General features: G+C 39.4%; 2 protein-coding genes across 2 annotated transcripts; one reads left to right on the plus strand and one right to left on the minus strand.

Moving 5' to 3' along the window:
- The first annotated feature begins 3,231 nt into the window (after positions 1-3,231).
- LOC127535962 (uncharacterized) lies at positions 3,232-9,365 on the plus strand. Its single transcript, XM_051955018.1, has 2 exons — positions 3,232-3,337; positions 8,219-9,365. The coding sequence occupies exon 2, from the start codon at positions 8,228-8,230 to the stop codon at positions 9,104-9,106; it is 879 nt and encodes a 292-aa protein (XP_051810978.1). The 5' UTR covers positions 3,232-3,337; positions 8,219-8,227; the 3' UTR covers positions 9,107-9,365.
- Positions 9,366-13,346: 3,981 nt separating this feature from the next.
- On the minus strand, positions 13,347-20,452 carry LOC110970571 (interferon-induced protein 44-like). The gene is made up of 10 exons (XM_051951747.1): positions 20,447-20,452; positions 20,095-20,292; positions 19,767-19,919; positions 19,457-19,628; positions 19,243-19,360; positions 14,401-14,596; positions 14,141-14,287; positions 13,877-14,048; positions 13,689-13,789; positions 13,347-13,514 (listed from the first exon to the last, which is right to left on the minus strand). Exons 1-10 carry the CDS (start codon positions 20,450-20,452, stop codon positions 13,347-13,349), a joined length of 1,431 nt encoding a protein of 476 aa, XP_051807707.1.
- Between the last annotated feature and the right edge of the window lie 1,607 nt (positions 20,453-22,059).

Raw genomic sequence — 22,059 nt, forward strand, 5'->3', positions numbered from 1 at the left:
GACCTCATATGTTATGTAATGTTAGCTGGAAATCAATATCTTACGAATGTCTATTTAACTTGTAAAATATATTATGAATTATCTTAAGCTAATAACTTTTCTCCGGTAAGTCGCTGCCCTATTTTCCAAGACGACACTCCTCTGACTCTCTGACCTGCTGCCTGGATGCTGGACGTGACATTGAGCCGTGTTCTCGCGAGTAATGTCGTATTAACCTGATATATCAAAGAGTAGATACTGAGCAAGACAATTATCCGTAGTTTACCTTAGTACTCACGAGTATCTGACACAATGCAGGACTCTGCTGTGAAGGCGAAGATGTGCAGAAGTGGTGTATTTGCGACAAAAAAGAAAGAAATTTGAAGGAGCGACGGCTAGGATTTAGGAATGGTGGCCCGCCGCTGCTGAATGAATGTAGAGCAAATACTGGGATCCGAAGATCAACAGGACTCCAAATGAATACACGCAGGCCAGCGAGTTTCGGAGAATGATGGCTGGGACGCATATTTTGACAAACAAAAATTAAGACGTTTTATTTTGATGTTACAAGATCACCATAATATTTAAATTTAGAAATAAATTTTAAAAACTAACAAATTAAAATAAGAGAAATTTTAATTAAATAGCCTGCTGATTATTTTTTTTCCAAAGCTACACGGAGCCACAACAGAGGGACAAAAGAGCCGCATGCGGCTCTGGAGCCGTGGGTTGCCGACCCCTGGCCTAGACAAAACCCTGTCCTCAGAAAGAGAATACACCAAATGCAGAGGGGCATGGTCAGATAGAAAGATAGAGCCAATCGAACATGACATTTTTGATGAGGGGATAAAAAAATCACTTCTTTTATAACTTTTGTGGGGGGCAGAAAAAAACATATATTGTAGATTGGTGGGGTGGAGTTCCCTCCAAACATCAGAATACCCAATATCACGGCATATAGAATTTAGCACTCTAGCTTGCCCATAGGGGGGAGATGTAGCTGGTGGGAGTTTATCCAGCAAAGGGTTAAAATGACAGTTAAAGTCTCCTCCCACAAAGCAATCATCAGATGACAGTTCAGAGAAAGCAGCAAATGCCATGGTAAGAAAGTCAGGGGAGTAGCCAGGTGGGCAATATAAAGTCGTTAATGTTATATTCTTGCCCAAAAGTACTCCTTTGACAATTACATAACGGCCTTAATTGTCTTTAACACAGGTAAGGCATTTGAATGCAAGTTTTTTTACTGACCAGAATAACCACACCTCTGCCAGAGGAAGAATAGGAAGCTGCAAAAACCTGTCCTACCCAGCCTCTCTGTAACTTAGTGTCTTACTTGTCCTCCAAATGAGTCTCCTGTAGAAAAGCAATAGAGACATTTTCTTTTTTAAGATATGACATTATTGCTAACCTCTTGGCTGGTTTTCGGAGGCCCCGAATGTTCCAGGAGCAGAACTTAATGGTATTTAGATTAGACATATAAATTGTTATTTATAATGAAAAGATGATCAACCCTGGCCCCAGTCAAAGAGAGAGAATTATTTTGGTTTCCATGTGTGAGTCTACACAATTAACACATTTGAACCACAATGATTGTAAATCCACTGTTCAGACTGTGAGTATTCATGTTGGCTAATGCAGTGAATCTGAGTCTAAGGTCAGGTTGTTCAAGTTGAAAATAACCTCCGTCAGAGTTCATCATGTCTACATGCTGGTGATAAGGAGAGACCGATGTTTTGTAAAGATGTGGCTTTGAAACTTTCAATTCTTACTCAACCTGATGTACCCTTCTGCTTTGTTCCCCATTTCTGCAGACTTTACTGTCATCGCTGCTGTAAATTCCTGCTAAGGTCAGTTGAGGTCAGATGGTCTACTGGTTCCTGTGAGGACGTGTAGTCCTCAGCATCCAACTGCGGCCATTCCTCATCATGTCCTCACAGGAACCAGTAGACCATCTGACCTCAACTGACCTTAGCAGGAATTTACAGCAGTGATGACAGTAAAGTCTGCAGAAATGGGGAACAAAACAGAAGGGTACATCAGTTTGAGTAAGAATTGAAAGTTTCAAAGCCACATCTTTACAAAACATCGGTCTCTCCTTATCACCAGCATGTAGACATGATGAACTCTGACGGAGGTTATTTTCAGCAGAAATCTGCCAAAATTTCTCCTTGTCTCTGCGTTCCTGAACCCCCTCATCCAGCAGATCATCTCAGCTTCACCTCCTGCTGCCTCCATCTTCCTTCTCAAGGCTTCGCAGGTTCAGTTTCCTTCTGATAAACGCCTCCATTTACTAATTATAACTGGTTTTCCACTTCCAGAGTCATTCTAAATTCATCACTTTCCAACTAACAGCTTCCACTGACGATCACAGTTCATTCATTCATTCATTCACTGTCTGTTGTTGTTTACTGTTTGTTTGTAGTATCAGTTAATAAATGTTTGTGTATAATTATCCAGAGTTCTACTGTGTATTTCTTTGTTAGGGGCCAACAAAATCAGAGTTTGACTTTTCATTACGAGACTGACCAGTACAAGTAGATTTGGTGAATTAATGATTATTGAACATAAAATATTCTTGATAAATGTCTCTAAGGTGGCCTAGATTAAAATAAAACCTTCAGTGGAGCCCCTGATCAATGAGTACAATTTGAATCATAAAGTGTAGTTTCTACCATTATGTGGTGCGGCCGCATTAAGCTGCATATTTTGACTACATATAATTATATTTCTACGTATGAAGCTATTTCCACTACACATAATTACACAGCTAATAGTACATCTGTCCTCAACTGATCCTGGTAGGAATTCAATCAAACAGTAGATTCTGAAGAAGTGGGAAACAAATCAGAAGTGATGATCAGGATGATTGACAAGAGAGTTTCACAAGCACTTCTGCAGAAAACCACCCCTGATTATTTCACAACACACACCAGCATGTGTGTCTCCTATATGCTGGTGTGTGTTGTGAAATAATCAGGGGTGGTTTTCTGCAGAAGTGCTTGTGAAACTCTCTTGTCAATCATCCTGATCATCACTTCTGATTTGTTTCCCACTTCTTCAGAATCTACTGTTTGATTGAATTCCTGCCAGGATCAGTTAAGTACATCTGTCCTCAACTGATCCTGGCAGGAATTCAATCAAACAGTAGATTCTGAAGAAGTGGGAAACAAATCAGAAGTGATGATCAGGATGATTGACAAGAGAGTTTCACAAGCACTTCTGCAGAAAACCACCCCTGATTATTTCACAACACACACCAGCATGTGTGTCTCCTATATAAAGGCAGCAGACTGTGAGTTAGAACAGCAGCATTCATCCACCAGGTGACTTCATCTGGCCAACCACTGTCTGCAGATACGTAAGTGTTCAATTACTCACTGATCATCTCCTGCTTCTCTTTATTTTGACTTTAGAATGCTTACAGCTCAACATCACAATCACTAGTGATGATTCTTGGATCTGAGGTTTAGGGGTACTGAGCACCCAGAGGTGCCTGGCCAGGCAAGATAAATTTCACATTTTAACGCAATTTTATAGCACGAGAATGCGCTTCTTGGTTTTGAGGAAAGGGGACAGGAGGAGATTGCCCTGTGCTGGCTAATGCCATTTTCATTTGACCAAGCATGGATCAGAGTTCACCTGGGCCTGAGGCTTCGAAAATGCCAGTAAGTCTGTTTCTCTTTGTACGTATTAGTATATAATATTTTTCCACACAGAACCTTGTGGCGTTAAAACCACTTTAGGCTTCATATTATGCTAATTTAGCAAACGTGCTAACGTTCTCTTAGCTAGCAAAGGCATAATCAAGGATTTAGCCCGCAGAATCAAGGTTTTTTACTCGCAGAATCAAGGACTTTTGCCTGCGTTTTTTTCTGGAGGGGCTAAGTTGTGGCAAAATAATATTTGTTATTTAATAAATAATATTTAATAATATTAATATTTAAGTTGATGAAGAATCCCTCCTGTAAGTGGAAATGTGTCTGTAGAAATGAGTCAAAGCCCTTTTACATTAGCTAGCTTAGAGAACGTTAGCACGTTTGCTAAATTAGCATAATATGAAGCCTAAAGTGGTTTTAACGCCACAAGGTTCTGTGTGGAAAAATATTATATACTAATACGTACAAAGAGAAACAGACTTACTGGCGTTTTCAAAGTCCCAGGTCCAGGTGAACTAGGGCCGGTGTTCAAGATTAATTGGTGTTCCGATCAACTGGTGATAGCAGGGTTTCTGAGACAGATGTTTCGTAGGCGTGGCTTTTCAGGACCCCTTACCTACTGACCAGGAAATAAACAATGGGACAACTTCGTGTATAAAATGAGAATTCTGCTGTTCTATACATTTCGGTCTTGACAAAATAACTGGAAATAAGAGGCGTTCTCATTTTAAAAGTCATGCGCTGTCAGGCTACATGAAAGAAAAACTACGTCACCGCGGTTGGAACATAGACTGTGGAACCAGTGGTGCTGCGATCTCTGTTTACTGCTAAAACCTGTTAAAGCAGCAGACAGGAGACCAGCACACGGTGTATACGTTATTGAACAAGAAAATCACCAAGCCGTGTGATAACAGAATGCCGAAGTGTTGCAGTATAACATTAATATATTGATACAGTATTGGCAGGTTTAGATCACATTGTAGCTACACTGTCTTATTAAATAACACAAACGTAAAATTTTGACCAAAACAGCCCAGCAGTATTTAAGGTATTGGATTTGAAATGCAGCAATTTAGCAAAATTCACAGGACATTCATGTTCAAACCAGCAGCAGAACTTTGTTATGTCATACTACTCTAAACTGACGTCATTGAGAAAAGACACCAATTTCTTTCAATATATCACATATACTGGGGCATTAGCTCAGGTAACTGAACAGGAGCTCTATAAACAGGAAGATAAACCTGACGCAGTGGCCCGGGTTCAACTCCAGCTTACGGCTTTTTGCTGTAGGTTTTCTCCCTACTTTTCCATCCGTCTCTCTACTTACCTGTCAATTAAAGCTAATAAAAAGGGAAAAAAAACATTTATTCACAGCTATTGGTAGTCATAAGTATATATAAGTGTAAAGGTGTTCAGTGAAGAGGCAGTTTTTAGTCTGAGGGAATCTGCAGATGGAACTTATGGTAGAACAATTCAGCAAGATGATCTTATTTGGTCTGTTTTTATTCATCCTTATTTTATTGTTTCACGTCTTGAGTTGTGAGATCTTGTTTCTACAGCAGCTAGCTATATAGTTCAAGGGTGGGCTCGTTAAGGTTTTGTAGAATAAATATCCTCGTCTCTATTAGTGTTCCAGGTCTTTAGAAATAAAAAAAAATACCTTTAATTTTGTGTTCTATAAAGTCAATGCATTTAATTTACAATGCATTGATTCTATGGAATACAATGTTCATTAACTTGCAATCCCCCAGTAAAAAAATAAATCCTGAATAACTTTGGGGGCGGGGGGGATAGATGAAGCATATCGACGTTCTGAAGGCTGGAATGTGAAATCTCTGATTAGAATGTGGTCAGATGGTTTATATGATGTCATTGTTTTACTTAAAATCTGTTTAAAAGGAGAACAACTCAGGTCAAACTGGTTTATCGCAGTAAGCTTTGAAAACGGTATTAGAACTTCTCTTGCTGTTTCTGTCTGACTGAGGCCACACTGTTGCCAACTCCTCAGTAAGGAAAGTCGCTGTTGGCTGTCCTAAAAGTCGCTAGATGACGTCATCGCCTAATTTGCATATTTCCCAGTTTGCATGTACTTGTAATCAACGTTGTAGGAGAGAGGAATAACGTTGTGGATGAGACCAAAGAGTGAATATAAAACACCCAGAATATGTTTTTGTACTAGAGGCTAAATGCTGTGGTTTATTTTAGCATGACAGTGAAGAAACATTTTCGTTTATATGGCTCCGTAAGTCTGGATGGGATCTATAGTGACTGCGCATGCGCGATTCATCTGTCGTCTGGCCGCGGAGTGATGTGGGTCTCCCCCTCCCCTCACTCGGACTGCTGCGGGATTACTGGACTGACAGCCTGTGCTCTGGGAGGGGGAGAAGCTCACAGCAGCACCTGCTGCTTGTTGAAAACAGTAACTGCAGAATGAGCCGAGTTTTCCTATCAGTCCCCAAAACGGCAGAAAAAGTCGCCAGATTTGTCGCTAGTCGCTTTTGACAAAAAAAGTCGCTAGGAGCTTTGAAAAGTCGCTAGATTTAGCGAGAAAGTCGCTAAGTTGGCAACACTGTGAGGCCACAGACTGTCACCAGTTAATCTGATGTAGATCGTCACACTCTACCACAGTGAAGCGATATTTCCACTCCGTTAGGTGGAAGTCCTCATTAAACCGAATATTTTACTGGTAGACTGACCAGCCATGAGTCCAAACAGAGTAATAACGACAACGTTAAAGCTGACAACAAGAACATTTCGGAAAAGTTTATTGACATCTGTGTGTTTTGAACAGGCATCGGTACAGTCACCTATACTATGTGTTGCCGTTGTAACAGCTGCCTCGCTCACTGAATATCACCAGTTGATCGGAAGACCAGTTAATCTTGAACACCGAATTGGGAGTCAAATTCGGCCCGGGACTTTTTGGACCAGACCAGCCCACCTGTGCAATTGACTTGAATCCCCCTCCCCCCCCCAGCATCTCTTTCCCTGATCTGCACTCTATCATCTCCCAGAGTCTTTCCCTGTTCTTCTCCTCCTTGTATAGTTAAATTAAGCAAATAGTAAAGCATATAGATAATTAGAAAAATGTAATGAAGATGTCCTGTTTAGAATGAAGTCCACTGATATCTGTTAAGTGTGCTTCTGGAAAGTATTTAATGTGGGGAGAACACATAACTTCCATGACATATATGTAAAATTATATTGTGAATGGAACGTTTTTCTTTGTCAGCTTTACAGGTGCTGTTTTGCGTGCCACTATTCTCTGTTTGTTTTCTTAGCTGGTTCTTCCTGACCTTGCACTCTGCCCTCTCCTTCCCCTTTTTTGTCTCTCCCTCTGTGGACTGACAATCATACACAAATAAATTGCATTCAACTAGATGGAAAATTACATACATATGAACAAATACCAATAAGAATATGAATAAACAAATAAACAGCCTCTCTCTCTCTTTGTACTGTCAACCTAAACGAAAAATAACCAAACAATGCGTTTTATATCTTATAAGAGAAATAAACATTGATACATTGATCCAACATACATTACTCTTGATAGATAGACCATTTGATCTTACACTCTTACCTGAACCTGTCTCTTTTTTTCGAAAAAACAATCTTATGTCCATGATGAGGCTGTCTGTCTGTCTACACACACACACATATGTCTGGTTCTTATATCCCCGTGGGGACTTACCATTGACTCCCATTCATACCTAACCCCTAACCCTTACCCTAACCAACACCAAAACAATGCCTAACCCTAGAGAAACTTTTTTGCACTTTTACTTTTTTCAGTAACGACAACATGGCCAAGAAAACACTGTTTCCCCTCATGGGGACCTCATTTTTGGTCCCCACCGTGATGCGAGTCCCCACCGAGATAGCGTGGAGTCAGGTCAAAGTCCCCACCAAGTCCCCACCGGTATAGATAAACACGTACACACATCACACACCTACACACACACACACACAATAGGAGTTATAATGTTAATGGTCAGTAGTACCTTGGCTTTAATATGAACACATGCACACTGACACAAGAGCTTCTCTCAGTCCAGTTCAAACAGACACTGACCACCTGTAATGTTTGCTAGCTAGAAAAAAACATCAGCTAACTCCAACCTAACAACATAAACAGTAACCTATGATTAAATGCAACAAAAATGAGGACTTGTAATGACAATAATGTGTTGGTATTGAGTGGTCGAAGTTAAGAATTGTGCCACATACCCTGGTTTAAACCAGATACTTACACTACTATGGCACATTACCTTCTGTGGGAGGCAGCGCTTAGCTTTGTGCAAGTAGAGTTGGGAAAGTTGGGTGGATCAAACCATTTTTGAGGCAAGATAGGAGTGTGTGTGTGTGTGTGTGTGTGTGTGTGGGGGGGGGGGGGGGGGGGGGGGCTGTACCAAGTTCTGTATGGTTTTTACACTTTTCTGGTTTATTATGGAAGGGTCCCTATTGCTGTTATTATGGCTTGAAGAAGTCAACTGTTAGCTGTTCTATATGAAATGTGAAATAATAACATGTGAAATGACTGTATTCACTCATGAATCCTGTCTCTTTATTTGCTGCAGGAAGACAACATGCCCCAGTACATCACCGACCTCGAAGTGTCTCTGAATGAGAATGATGAGAGTCACCTCCGTGCTCAAGGTTTCAGCAAAATTGATGTAGATCTGAACAAAGGGGCAAAAGGAAACTACATCTACCTCTGGTACAAGACAGGTAGCTGTGGAGCCATCACCAGGATCCAGTTTTCCTTCAATGAGGCCATGAGTGAGGGCCTGAACAGGGCAGGGTACCAGAAGATCAACAAAGACCTCAATGCTGGAGCAGGAGGGGACTACATCTATCTGTGGTTCTTCAAAGGTTCCTCAGAGTACCATGTTCCCATCGTGAACCTGGATGTCTCTATTACCGATGAAGCCCAGAAGTTTAAGTTCAACTGGGAGAGATTGGCCTGTGATCTGAACCGGGGGGCTGGAGGATGTTGGATCTACCTGTGGGTGAAGCGAGAGAATCCCACCTACATCTGTGACCTTACTGCCACCTCCAACTTCCAGGGAGACGACGACTACTTAAAACAGGGCTACATCCGAGTGGACGAAGACACCAACAGAGGAGCAGGAGGGGCCTACGTCTTCATCTGGTACCGTGAGACCACTAAGTATGAAGGGGCCATCAAAAGCCTGCAGGTCTCCACCGATGACGCCGAGTACCAGCGCTTCCAGAGCCAGCAGTATAAACCAGTGAACATGAATCTGAACCAGGGGACCAAAGGAACCCCGGTGTTCCTGTGGTACAAGAAAGATGACTGCAGCAGCGGCCCCATCAAGGACATCACTCTGATCACCAGACGTGATGTCTCTCCCTTTGAGGCTGTTGGTGTCGAGGTCATCGACAAAAACTTCAACGCAGGAGTCGAAGGTGCAGCTGAGCTGTTACTGTGTTTCTACCACTGATGTCACCATGGCGACAGAGCTGAGCATGGTCACTGAGCAGAAACAAACAATCTAAAATATTTCTGTTGAATCTCTTTAAGTTTTTCTCCTGTGATGAAACCATGAAATGTGTTAAATCACTGTGATCTCAGAAGTTTTATTCATCAAACATGTAGAATCAGTCAACCTGTGTGTTCTTCATTGATTCGGTTTCTCTTCATTCTGACTTTCTCTGATTCAATAAAGTCTCATCTGCATCTCAAATATCTTTGTCTGCTTATTCAAGCTGTTGAATCAGATCAGATGAACCTCAATAAACTGTATCCAGCTTTAGTCTGTTCTGGGCCCAAATATCCCCCAAGGTTGAACCGAGTGTGGGCTGGTTGATGCCAACCGCTCCACTTTATACCCCCTTGTGCTTTTCCACACATAAACCTGTATTTAAATATCCAACATGAGTTTAAAAATAACAACAAGCTACTGCAACATGACAGACTAACATCAAATTAACATTAAAATAGTTTTTCAAATTTCACAAGCTGGGCAACACTTTTTATCATCAATAATATTTATGATCCATTTTGCCTATTTAATACCAGAAACCTTGAAGAGAATGTCCATATATATCTTCTACAAACTAAAAATGATGTCTTCAGATGTCTTATTTAGTGAAGCGTTGCAACAATTATTGGATTATTATTAAATCAATACTAACCATTGATCAGTTTGAATATGCTTAAATAAAAACTCTAAATTCTGTGAATAATTTCTGGTTTCTTTCTTCTATTAAAGAAAGATGGGGAGCAGTAAAACTGACAGTACTCTGAGTATTATGTACCCTGTGTACTGTGTGTACTGTTGTGCAATTAAAGAAGCTGGAATCTGCTCGCTGGATCTTTTATTTTTTTCCTACAGATCAGTGACATCATCACCTTTAGGTCAAAGTCAATCGATCAAATAAAACCAATTAAAATGTGAATTAAATATCAATAAATCGTCCATGAAATATCTTTGAATCAACATAATGTTTCTTTCGACATACAAGAGACTTGTTTTCTGAAATGATCGTTTTGTCAATATACATTCTAGTTTTGTAGCTATTAAGTCAGCAGGCCCTTGTATTGATTATTGATCAGGTATCTGACACAGTCAGTAAATAAACTGCAGATTCTTTATGACAACAAACGACTGAAACCTGGGGCCTGTTTCACAAAGCAGGTTTATTGAAAACTCTGAGTTTGTTAACCCTGAAATGAGGGAAACTCAGAGTTTTCCATTTCACTAAGCGAGATAACTTAACCCTGAGACAGAGGGGTAACTCCAGCCTGTTTCACAAAGAGGGGTAACTTCAACTCTCGGTCAGTTACCGCAGTAACAGACTCTATGACTCTAACCTGCTCGCCAGCAGGTTTATCTGAGAAAACCTCGAGTTTCTCTCCGTCTCTGCCCTCTTTCAGCCACACACGCTGTTTCATTTCCTCATTCATTCAGTCAGTAAGCGAGCGAGTTTTGGCGTAGAACAGCTTTTATTAACGATCCAGTGGATAAAGGAGCAGCATTACTGCACAGATAATTAAATATTCGTCGGTAGATTGTTATCAGACCGAGCATAAATGTTCTCGCATTTACGGACAATTATCTGTTTGAGCGGTACCATTTCGTAATCGTTTTAAGTCCATAATCTACATAAACAACCTAATCCGTCCTTACCTTTACATTACCAACCGCAGTCATGCTCTCACATCCAGCAGATATTGTGTGTTGCGCTGTGGTTCTTTGCAAATGGAAGTTTTTATATAATGTCGGAGATGCAGAGTAAGGCAACTGTATGGAGGACATTCAGAAAAGTTTTCCTGGCCCTGAAACGACTTTTACCGTCATTGTGGTTTTCCCTGGACATAAACCTGTCAGAGCATCAAGGAGGAGTTCCACAGGATTGCAGGTGAATGATGTAGAGATCTGTTAAATGAATTTTAAATCATATTCTGTTAATGACATTGTGCTGCAGCCTCAGACTGGGATTAGTCATTTTAATTTCTTTTAGGATTTCCCAGTGTGATTGGCTGCATAGATGCACACACATCCCCATCACAGCTCCCTCACATCATGAATAGGAAGTCCAGTCACAGCATAAATGTGCAGGTAGGCTACAGGTAGACTGACTACTGTTTCTAAATGTCAAAGACTGCATCATAGTTCAACATCTGTCATTCTCTGCTCTGTCCAGATCATATGTGATGCTGCATACATCATTTCTAATGTGGAGGCCATGTGGTCTGGGTCTGTTCATGACTCCAGGATTTATGGAGAGTCCAACCTGAGCAACAGACTGCAGCGTGGTCAGCAGCCTAAAGATTTTCACAATAGAATTCTCTTGTCTCTCTCCTTTAATATACTCTGATGTATCCACTATACATTACAGGAGAGTTTGATGGTCTTCTGCTGGGTGACAGGGGTTACCATGCCAACCCAGGCTGATGACCTCATACCCTGACCCTGAATCAGGCCCCCAACAGAACTTCAATCGGACTCACTGCAGGACCAGAGCCTGGGTGGAGATGACCATAGGCCTGCTGAAAGCCCGTTTCCAGAGCCTTCCCGCGGGGAAGGCTGATTACCTGAGTGGAGGCAGGTGTGAGCCCGCACTCCACTCAGGTGTTGCACTGGGGAAGGAAGCAGAGGCAGGGGAGCAGATGGGAGACAGAGGAGACAGCGGAACAGAGAGGCAGAGAGACAGAGGGTGAGAGGGGAGCATGATAGGGAGAGGAGCAGGAGAGGGAGAGAGGAGCATGAGAGAGAGAGGAAGAGAGAAAACAGATGGGAAAAAGGGGCATTTAGGATGCCAGGTGGGAAGGACAGGGGTGAGGAGGGAGCCCTGACAAATTCTTTTGTCTTAGGCATTATATGAGAGTTGTCAACTTTTGAGTTGTGCTACGGCTTGAATATCAGCAGGACACCACTCTAGGCCTTTGCATGTACAGTGCTGTTTATGACATGAAATGACCTCTTATATATCCTGGGAATACAATGAAGCTTAAACATGTCAAACAAGACGTAATGTATCATGAAATCAGCTGCATTTTTTGTCCTGTTCATTGTATTCTTCAGGTAATATACCTTTAGTTGTACCAGGTATTAAAATGAACAAGAAATTGAAGAAAACAAGGGTAGTCCAATCATTTTTCCATGACTGTACACACACAACTGAGTTATAACACTCAATGCCTGTTTCTCAAAGTAGGTCTTTTGTGACTAGAGAATGAAATCAAAAATTTCTATTGATCTGATTTTGTTATGATTCAGAGACTACATACCAATGATCACCCAACCCACATCCCATACAGGCTGTAAACCATTGTTTTATTCAACTGCTCATCTAGTTGTAGATGTTCAAAATTAAATTGCGCCTCACCCTGGTCAAAAATGATAGAGAAGCTTTATTGAAGGTTATAATGATCCATGATACCTTTCTGTACCTACACAAATATTTTTGGTGCCTGAACCTAACCAAAAAGTGATTGAAAAACTAAACTTCTAAGTAAAAGTAACTGTGAAAACAATTTCAGCTCAAGTCAGTTAAGAAGGCATGAAATCACATTCAACAGAGAAAAAGAACTTCCATTACTTTCTATGAGGCAGGACCTGAATCAACAGACTTGATCATAATGAAAGAAACACTCTATGTCTTCATTGCCTTAAATTAATATATTTATTAAAGTCAGCTCAACCATCTCGCTCTCATGATAAATGTGTAACACCAAAATGTGTCTTCTTGACATTATAGTCTATCCTATGAACTAAACAATTGAGACATCCCAGTGACTTCTAATCATCACGAATAGATGAATATTGTCTCTTAAATCTGAAGTTGCAGTTGTCTTTTTTTTTTTTAGATGACTTTAAATTGATAAAGGAATTATACACAGATACTTTGTTCAGTCATTTTTACTACAGTGGACATATTCAGCAAAATAATAAACAACAAAAATGTGATATCTGGCCTGTACTGTTATTGACATATTATCCAAACTTTTGATGAATAAAATACATGTTATTTGCATTTAATTTGTAAATTATTGCTAAAAAAAAACGTGATTTGTGAAATAGAGAACAGCAAATAAAAACAGCAAAATGTTAGTCAAATGATGAAATAAACTGTTCTGATTATAGCAAACATCACAGAAAGTCCCTGAAAAGTAACTGACCGCAATTACAAATAGTTTCTGTCATCTTGCAAGTGTTTTCATGGGCCTCAGTAGTTTTAAGATGTTTTGTCATTCAGGTAATCCTCTCCATTGTCAATGATCTTTCTCAGAACGCTCAGGATCAGTGTAACGGTGTCATGATCTGTCTCAACTTCTGAGCAGTAGTTCTTTACCGCAAAGATGCAGTTCAGTGGGATACCCAGTGCCAAACTTAGTTTATTCATCTGGGTTTAAAAACATTGTTACTTTGGGATATAATATTGTTCTTACTGTAGGAAAAACTCACAATGTATTTCTGTGCTAAATAGGTACATACAACATAGATGCAATTTTAAATTATCATTTACATTTACATGCACACATTCCAAAAGCTTATAAGATGTCTCCTTGAAACATACCTGTTCCTTCAGGCGAATGCTCTTGTAGACATTCTTTATGTCCTTTTTGACCTCAGGGCATTCATCATCAATTTGAGTGACAACAGCGATTTGGGGAATCCCTGCAAGCACAGAGTACAGACCAACACAGTCAGTTATCTTAACATTTAATTAATAGTTGCGATTAACAAAGCTACATCTGCTCTCACCTTTGTCACTGGCAGCTGCTCTGACCTTCCTTATCTTGTCCACAGTGTCTTGATCCAGTAAGCTCAGTGAAGTGGCAGAAACAACACAAACCAGAAGGTGAACTTGGTCTTCTAGAGTGGGGGATTTGTTATAGTTTGGGTCACTCTCAGACAAGCTGGAGGTTGGGTTGAACTGCAGATAATAAAATAAATTAATCACGTGTCTTGCATGGGAACAGATTTTGATGTTTTTCAATGTCAGTATGAACATTTTAAAAATTGTACCATGTAGCCTTCTTTTACGTGTCCTTTCATGACCAGTTTGATGTCGTCCACACTAACACCTTTATTAGAGCCCTTCTCCAGACCCATAGTGTCATTGAAGATAAAAGGGTAAAAGTTCCCTGGTTTCTGTTTCTGGATCTTATAAGTCTTGTATTGTAAATTAATATGTTAACATGACAAGACTGCCACATAGTAATAGTGAATATAAAAATGTACTGTGTCCTTCTTGATTGATCACTACAACCAAATTTTATTCCTACTCTTTTAGTGAAGCTCTCAGCAGAAGTTGTATCTGCCAGAGCTCGAGTTGCTATTCTCCCTCGTAACACACTGTCCACAGAGTTGATGAAGCTGGACTTGCCAGCACCTGGTAGTCCATGAAGCAGAATTCTGAGGTGTTGTACATCTTTAGGAGGCTGAAAAGCATTCACGTACTCCAGGTTTCTCTGTTTGTCACTGTTAAATAAGAAGATTAGATCAGTCCTTAGTGTTCACTTACAACCGGCACGTTTTGTGTACTTGTAACATGACGGAACAACTTTACAGATAAAAGGACAAACTCAAAGCAATGCAACAAAAATTAAGTCTCAAAAAAATTGTTCAGTTTGAGCACAAGAAAACACCAGAAGCACCACACCCTGAACACTCACCCCCACGGTATGTTCCTCCATTGTTCTCCTAAAACTGAAAAAAACAAACAACCTACCTATGACATAAACCTACCATCAGCACATGCTGATGGTAGGTTTATGTCATATTTCAAGTTAATATGTTTTTATATGTTATTGTTGTTTCTTTTTACCTATCTAAGGTTAAACAGTTATTCAGAATATTTTGAGTGTCTTACTAGAAGGAGGTGGACTCTTTTGCCGTTTGGAAAAAAAGATTTGAAAGAAGCCATTCTAGTCCAGTACACTATTTGTCACATTCAGGGAATATCTCCTCACAGTCTGCTGGCTGTCCGTTCTGTTTGTGAACTGAAAGATGAAATCCAGTGTTGATCACAGGCCTGATTCTAATTAAAAAAACAAAGAAAAATGGCTCGGAGATGGGAAGAAAGGGGGCAATAAGAATGAAATGCACAGTAGAACTGGACTGTACTAACTGTAAGGACACACTTTTCATCTGCAGTAATAACTATTTCAGTCATTGACTTGAACCAAAGTAACTGTCAACAGAAAGTTTACATGTTTTACCTTAATATAAAATTTTCTTCTTTAATTAATTAATTATTTAATTAATTAATTAAAATTTAATTAATTAATTAATTAATTATTTTAACCTTGTAGCAATGTCACACTTACCAGAAAAAAATCACTTTCATTTCACTGGTACAGCAAATCACAGAAGTTGTGCCATTATAAAATATCTATCTCTAATCTAGATCAAGGTACCTGCAGTCTTTCAGAATTTACTGTTTAATGTCTTCAGTAACTTTTGCCACCTGAGTTAAAAAGTAGAAGCATAATAAGCAGAAGCAGTGATAGTCTGTGAAAAACTGTTGAGCATTACATAATCTGGAACATTTCACTTCTTGATAGCAACTTTTACAACCTCATTTCACAGTTTAAATATATTTTTAAAATAATCTTACCGTATCTATTGTGTCTGTAGAAAGACTTGATGGTTTACCTCACATAATAATACTAAAACTGAAAAGTTACATTTTTACACTCTATGCCAAGTTGTTTTTGACCAGTTTAGCAGATTCAATTAATCTGACAATAGAATTTAATTAAATATGTTCAAATGAAAGCATTTAATCATCTAAACTCAAAATTTCTATAACAGTGAGTGAGAAGGTTACTGTACCAGAGAGTGTCCAGTGCAGCTTGAAAGCTGTTCACGTCTGTTTCACGTTGTCTGCACTGATGTACACACAATGTGACATATTTTTATATCCAATCCTTTTGGTCATGTGATGGCAGTCTAGTCTAGGTAGGTGGGAGCTGAAGTTATTGCAGGTTATATCCCACTTTTGATAACAGCATATAATGTACTTTCATTTTCATAAAACAGAATATTGCTAAAATGTTCTCATATCTATGTCTTAATGGCTGAACAATATGAATGATTGAAAACATCCTGTAATATATACAACTGAGCTATATCACTCAATGCCTGTTTCTTAAAATAGGGCTTACTTTACTAAAGAATGAAAGGAAAACTATCTATTGATCTGACTGTGTTATGATTCAGAGACTATATACCAATGATCACCCAACCCACATGCTGCACATACTGTAAACCATTTTTATTCCACTAAGGAATGCACAGAGTTATGTGATGATTGGCATATGTTTGTCCTTCCATCTTTTATTCTGTCTGTTCGCAACATTATTCAAAAATGGACTCATGGATTTGGATAAAATTCAGGGAAGGCCAGAAATGACACAAGGACCAAGTGATTAGATTTTGTCAGAGATGTGGCTCATAGTCTGGATCCATGGATTTGTTAGAGTTCTGTATCATTGTGAGATTGCAGCACAGCATCACTGTAACTATGACAACCAGTGAAAACTACATCAGCTGCCTGCTGATGATCACATGATTGTGATCCTGCTACAAATCCACCGGGACTCATCAGTTAAAAATGATACAAGGAACAATTGAATAAATTGTGGGGGTGTTCTGAGTCTCATCAATTCATGCCAAATGCTACATATTTAGGTCACGTGATTTGGTATCCGTACATAACGTACACATGCATAACACACGCCTGTGCTCAGTGCAAGGCCATTTTATTTGTGGGTTCATCTGTATTAAATGACTACATTCTATGTTGTCATGATTTCTGATCATCAGTAACTAATAAACAAATGCTGCATTTCTGACAATGCCATACAGGGGAATGAACAGCCTTGGCAGAGTACTGCACTCTCTGAGTGCTTTCTTGTTTTATTCAATTGCTCATCTGGTTTTAGATGTTCAAAATGAAATAACAATTTAAATCACTGTCATTTTGTAATCTTTAACCCTCTAAAGCCGAAAATAATATGTGGATTATTTTAGCCAACCAATTATGTCTCAGCTTGGTCAAAAATGATAATGAAGCTTCACTGAATCTTCTAATGATCATTTTATAACTCAAACCATGATACTTTTCTGTGCCTACCCAAATACTTTTGGTGCCTTAACCTAACCAAATGGCGAGTGAAAAATTAAACTTTTAGGTAAAAGCAACAGTGAAAACAGCTTAAGCGCAGTCAGTTTAAAAAGCATAAAATCATGGTTTCAAACAGCAGCTAAGACTATGAGGCAAGACCTGAATCAACAGACTTGAACATATTGAAAGAAACACTCTATGTCTTCATTGCCTTAAGTGAATATATTTATTAAAGTCATGGTGTTGCTCACATCAGTCAATTCAACCATCTCACTCCCACCACAAATGTGTAACACCAAAATATCTCTCCTTAACATTGTAGTCTGTGAACCAAACAATTGAGACATCCCAGTGACGTCTAATCTTCAAGAGTAGATGAATACCTAAAGTTGGAGTTGTCTGTTTTAGAAGATTTTACATTGATTAAAGCTGCTGTCCGGAGTTTCCGTTTGTTTTCAATTTATGTATCATTTTTTAACAAAGCTTAAATGTGTTAGTCTAGTTCGATACTATAATATAAAGTTAGTATAACGCAATATGAAAATTTATTCCTGAGCTCCGCCTTCCTCTCATAGACCCCCATGTTATTCCAAAAAGCGCCGGTCGCTGCCGACCAATCAAGTTCGAGCTTCAGCTTTGTCATGCTGTCAATCAACGGTTACGCACACAGCAAGCACGCCCATGCAGAGGTGGGCGAGCTACGCACTACGCAACCGCGCGCACATTTGTTTTGCTTGTGGAGGAGAGAGCATCAGGGATCAGCAACTTCCAGAAAAGTTACCAATCCCACGGCTTGTCAGGCCAAGAGACTGCAGGATGTTTTTTGGCTCGGGGTGCTCGCCTCGCTCCCCGACCACGGCCTCCATAGCCCGCCTGACGGCTTCGTTTAGATGCCGTGGTCGGGGAGCGACGCGAGCCCCAACATCTTCTGGAGGAAGATGTTGGGGCGTCTGGGACATACTCTTCGTCAGAGGAGTCATGCAATTCTGAACTCTAGATAGAAATAAATAAACAATGTAACCCATATACACGCGTAAATGCACTAAGTTTGATAAACAACATCATCGAGAGGGATACACGAGTGTAATCACATATTGAAACTTTACTCGTTCGTCCTAGCAGATTCATGTTATTTTGGTATTAGGACAAGTTAGACTCAATACAGAATTCTAATGTAATTCCTTTATTACTTACTAAATGTAGAAGATTGGAAAACAGCAAAACAGGCAAGATGCTGCAGCACTCCGGGCACTCCTCTCATGTACTGCGCGTGTGCACAAATAAAGGGGCGAAATCAGAGGGACGGAGGGTGGTACCAACAGTGTTTTGGGAGACGCTGCGATTCAAACTCCGGACAGCAGCTTTAAGCAATTTTCCATAGACACTTGATTTCAGTCATTTCTACTACAGTGGACATATTCAGCAATACAATAAACAACAAAAATGTGATATCTAGCCTATATTTTGTTATTGACATATTATTCAAACATTTGTCCCAAATGTTTAATGTTCACTCATAAAATGATTTCATCTTTGAAGTATCTGTTGTCCTGTGAAAGTTTTCATGGGCCTCAGTAGTTTTAAGGTGTTATGTCATTCAGGTAATCCTCTCCATCTCCAATGATCTTTCTCAGAATGCTCAGGATCAGTATATCGGTGTCATCATCTGTCTTGACTTCTGAGCTGCAGTTCTTCACCGCAAAGATGCAGTTCAGTGGAATACCCAGCAATGCACTCAGTTTCTCTGCCTAAGTTCAAAGAATATCATCATTGACATTCAGGAATGACTTACATTAGATTTTTGTGCTAAATTGGTACAAACAGGTACATACATACAGATTATTTACAAAAAAATATTTAGTCAAGTCCCTTTTACTGAGAGTACACATGTGTAGAGTTACCAAATGAGGTTGTTGTGCTAATGTATTGAAATATACATCTGAATTACAGTCGACCTGATGTTACATTGATGTGCAATGTCCCAACAAACTCATACAATGTCTTCTTTGAAACCTGTTCCTTCAGGCTGATGCTCTTGTAGGCATTCTTTATATCCTTTTTGACCTCAGAGTATTCTTCATCAGTTTCAGTGAGACCAGTAATTCGGGTAATCCCTGCCAGCTCTGAGACCAACACAGTCAGCTATCTTCATATACTTCTGGTGTTTTAAATTGTGAAACTACAGCTGTTATTAACACAGCCGCTCTCACCTTTGTCACTTGCTGCTTCTCTGACCTTCTTTATCTTGTCCACGGTGTCTTCATCCATTATGCTCAGTGAAGTGGCAGAAACAACACAAACCAGAAGGTGAACTTGATCTTCTACAGTAGGGGATTCATTGTAGTTTGGGTCACTCTCAGACAAGTTGGAGCTGGGGTTGAACTGGAAAGAAAAGTGGATGTTAACATTTTCCGATATGTTTTTCTGTGACAATCAACATATTTGTTATTGAAACTAGTCACAAATCAGTGTATTTGCTCAGTAATGTCTGATGTAGGTTAAAGTATGCAGTTCTCTTACCTTGTAACCTTCTTTTACGTGTCCTTCCATGACCAGTTTGATGTCACTCACACCAACTCCTTTATTAGAGCCCTTCTCCAGACCCATAGTGTCATTGAAGACAAAAGGATAGAAGCTCCCTGGTCTTTCTTTCTGGATTGTATAAGTCCTGTACTGTAAAAAGCCACTTACTGTGGTCAAAAATATCCTTAAAAACACTTGGAATATAGCTGAAGTAATTTATGAACTTTGGTAGGTTCATGGAAGTCTTTAACAGCATATGAGATAAAAAATAAACAAAAACATGCATTCAGCTTTATTGATCACTACAATCAAATTTTATTCCTACTCTTTTGGTGAAGCTCTTATCAGAATTTGTTTCTGCCAGAGCTCGAGTTGCCATCCTGCCTCGTAGTGCACTGTCCACAGAGTTGATGAAGCTGGACTTGCCAGCACCTGGTGGTCCATGAAGCAGAATTCTGAGATGTTGGACCTCTTTATGAGGCTTATAATCATTCACATACTGAAGGTCTCTCTGATTGTCATTCTTAAATAAGATTAGATTAGTCCTTAGTGTTCACTTACAACCTACAACGTTTTATGTACTGGTAACATACTGGCAAGCAGGCAAACATAAAATAATGCTATGTAATGCTGTTTTACTAAATTAGTTTGTGTAGCACCACATCCTGAACACTCACCTCCATGGTATGCTCCTACATTGTTCTCCTGAATCTGATAAAGTGCACATGTTAGGTTAGGTATAACTCACGTTTCAAATAATTATTTAAATAATCATTAGCTGTTATTTTTATCCATATAAGTGTAAACAATTCAAGTCTCTCTCTATTATTGATTCAACCCCTGAAAACCCATTGAATCGAATCACTTTATATGTTTTTTTAGATTTAGATAACAGGTGCAACTGGTTCCTTCCTCTAAAATGTGCAGATCTACAAAGTCCCTGCATCCTTCTATCCTCACACTTCCCTTGTCATGGAAGCTCCAGCACACCAGCTGAGCTACAGCTCTGCACAAACATTAAAGATACTTCATTCTACACAATGGCAAGTTATAATATTGGAGTAATTTAGCCATACAAGTTGGAGTCAAAAAGTATTTTGAAGAAGAAGAATGAGAGTTTCACCCTGCAAGTTGACATGATTGGTGTGTGAATCTGTGTTTTTGAGACTATCATCAGCAGTGGCATGCACAGATAGAGACCAGGTGGTGCTAAAGCAGCTGCCCTTTGCCCTCAGTATCAAGCAGGTGCCCTCCGCATCTCAACTTTATTTTTTATTTAATCATTAAACACACACACAACACGTGCCGCGCCTCGCCCTGCTCCATCTCGTAACGTGAACACAAGGAGCGGACATGTGCGTGGCAGCAGCTGCACAGCCGCCAACCAGGTACCGTGTAAATGAATCAAGTGTATTGTTCGTAAGCCTTCGTTGCCACACAGTGCATTTATTTGTCTCTGTTGTGAAGTAGCCTGTCTCATGCAGCGCTAAACAACCGTGCCTGAATTAGCCAATTGCCGGCCTGCTTAACAAGCTCAACGGTACCCGTAATAATTAATTAATCGGCAAAACTTGATGGCCACACAGCCAGTGTTATTTGGTGAATTGGTACAACATATAATCAGTATACTATAACTGAATATTTATTTCGTATAGGTTTATTATTAGCCTACATTCGGGACTTGCTTTGACTTATTTGCTAAATGGCAAAAAGAAACAAGCTTTCTGCCTTGCTGTAGCCTTAACACACAAAGGGTCAATAAAACATTGTACCACAACATTGTAAATGACATCATAATAAAACAAATGACTCATTGTAAAACATTGTACCACAACATTGTAAATTATGTCATAATAAAACAAATGACTCATCTGTTTCATTATGACGTCATTTACAATGTTACGGTCGAATGTTTTATGGACCCTTTGTGTGCTATTATAAAGATGTTAAAATAAATGCACAGAACAGAACAGTCAGAACGGAAAATGTTGTAGGATTTCTGATGTATGTTTTGATATATGTTTTGTAAGGGTTTTCTCCACCAATTATAACTGTAAGATTATAATAATGTTTCTCCACCAATATTTATGTAGGGTTAATGTTTGCTCAAATGCGGCTAAGGTTTTTATACAGAATTATTATATAGTCTAGCTGATATTCGACCAGCAAAGTATTTAGATTAGACAAATATAATAATGCAGCGTATGAAACATTTCTTGTTGCGCTGTCAAGAAGAGCTTCAGGAATTATAAGGGGAATTATTTATCTTAAGAGGTTATGTATAAAATTG

The sequence above is a fragment of the Acanthochromis polyacanthus genome, chromosome 1 (genome assembly GCF_021347895.1).
Source record: "Acanthochromis polyacanthus isolate Apoly-LR-REF ecotype Palm Island chromosome 1, KAUST_Apoly_ChrSc, whole genome shotgun sequence".
Taxonomy (NCBI): domain Eukaryota; kingdom Metazoa; phylum Chordata; class Actinopteri; family Pomacentridae; genus Acanthochromis; species Acanthochromis polyacanthus.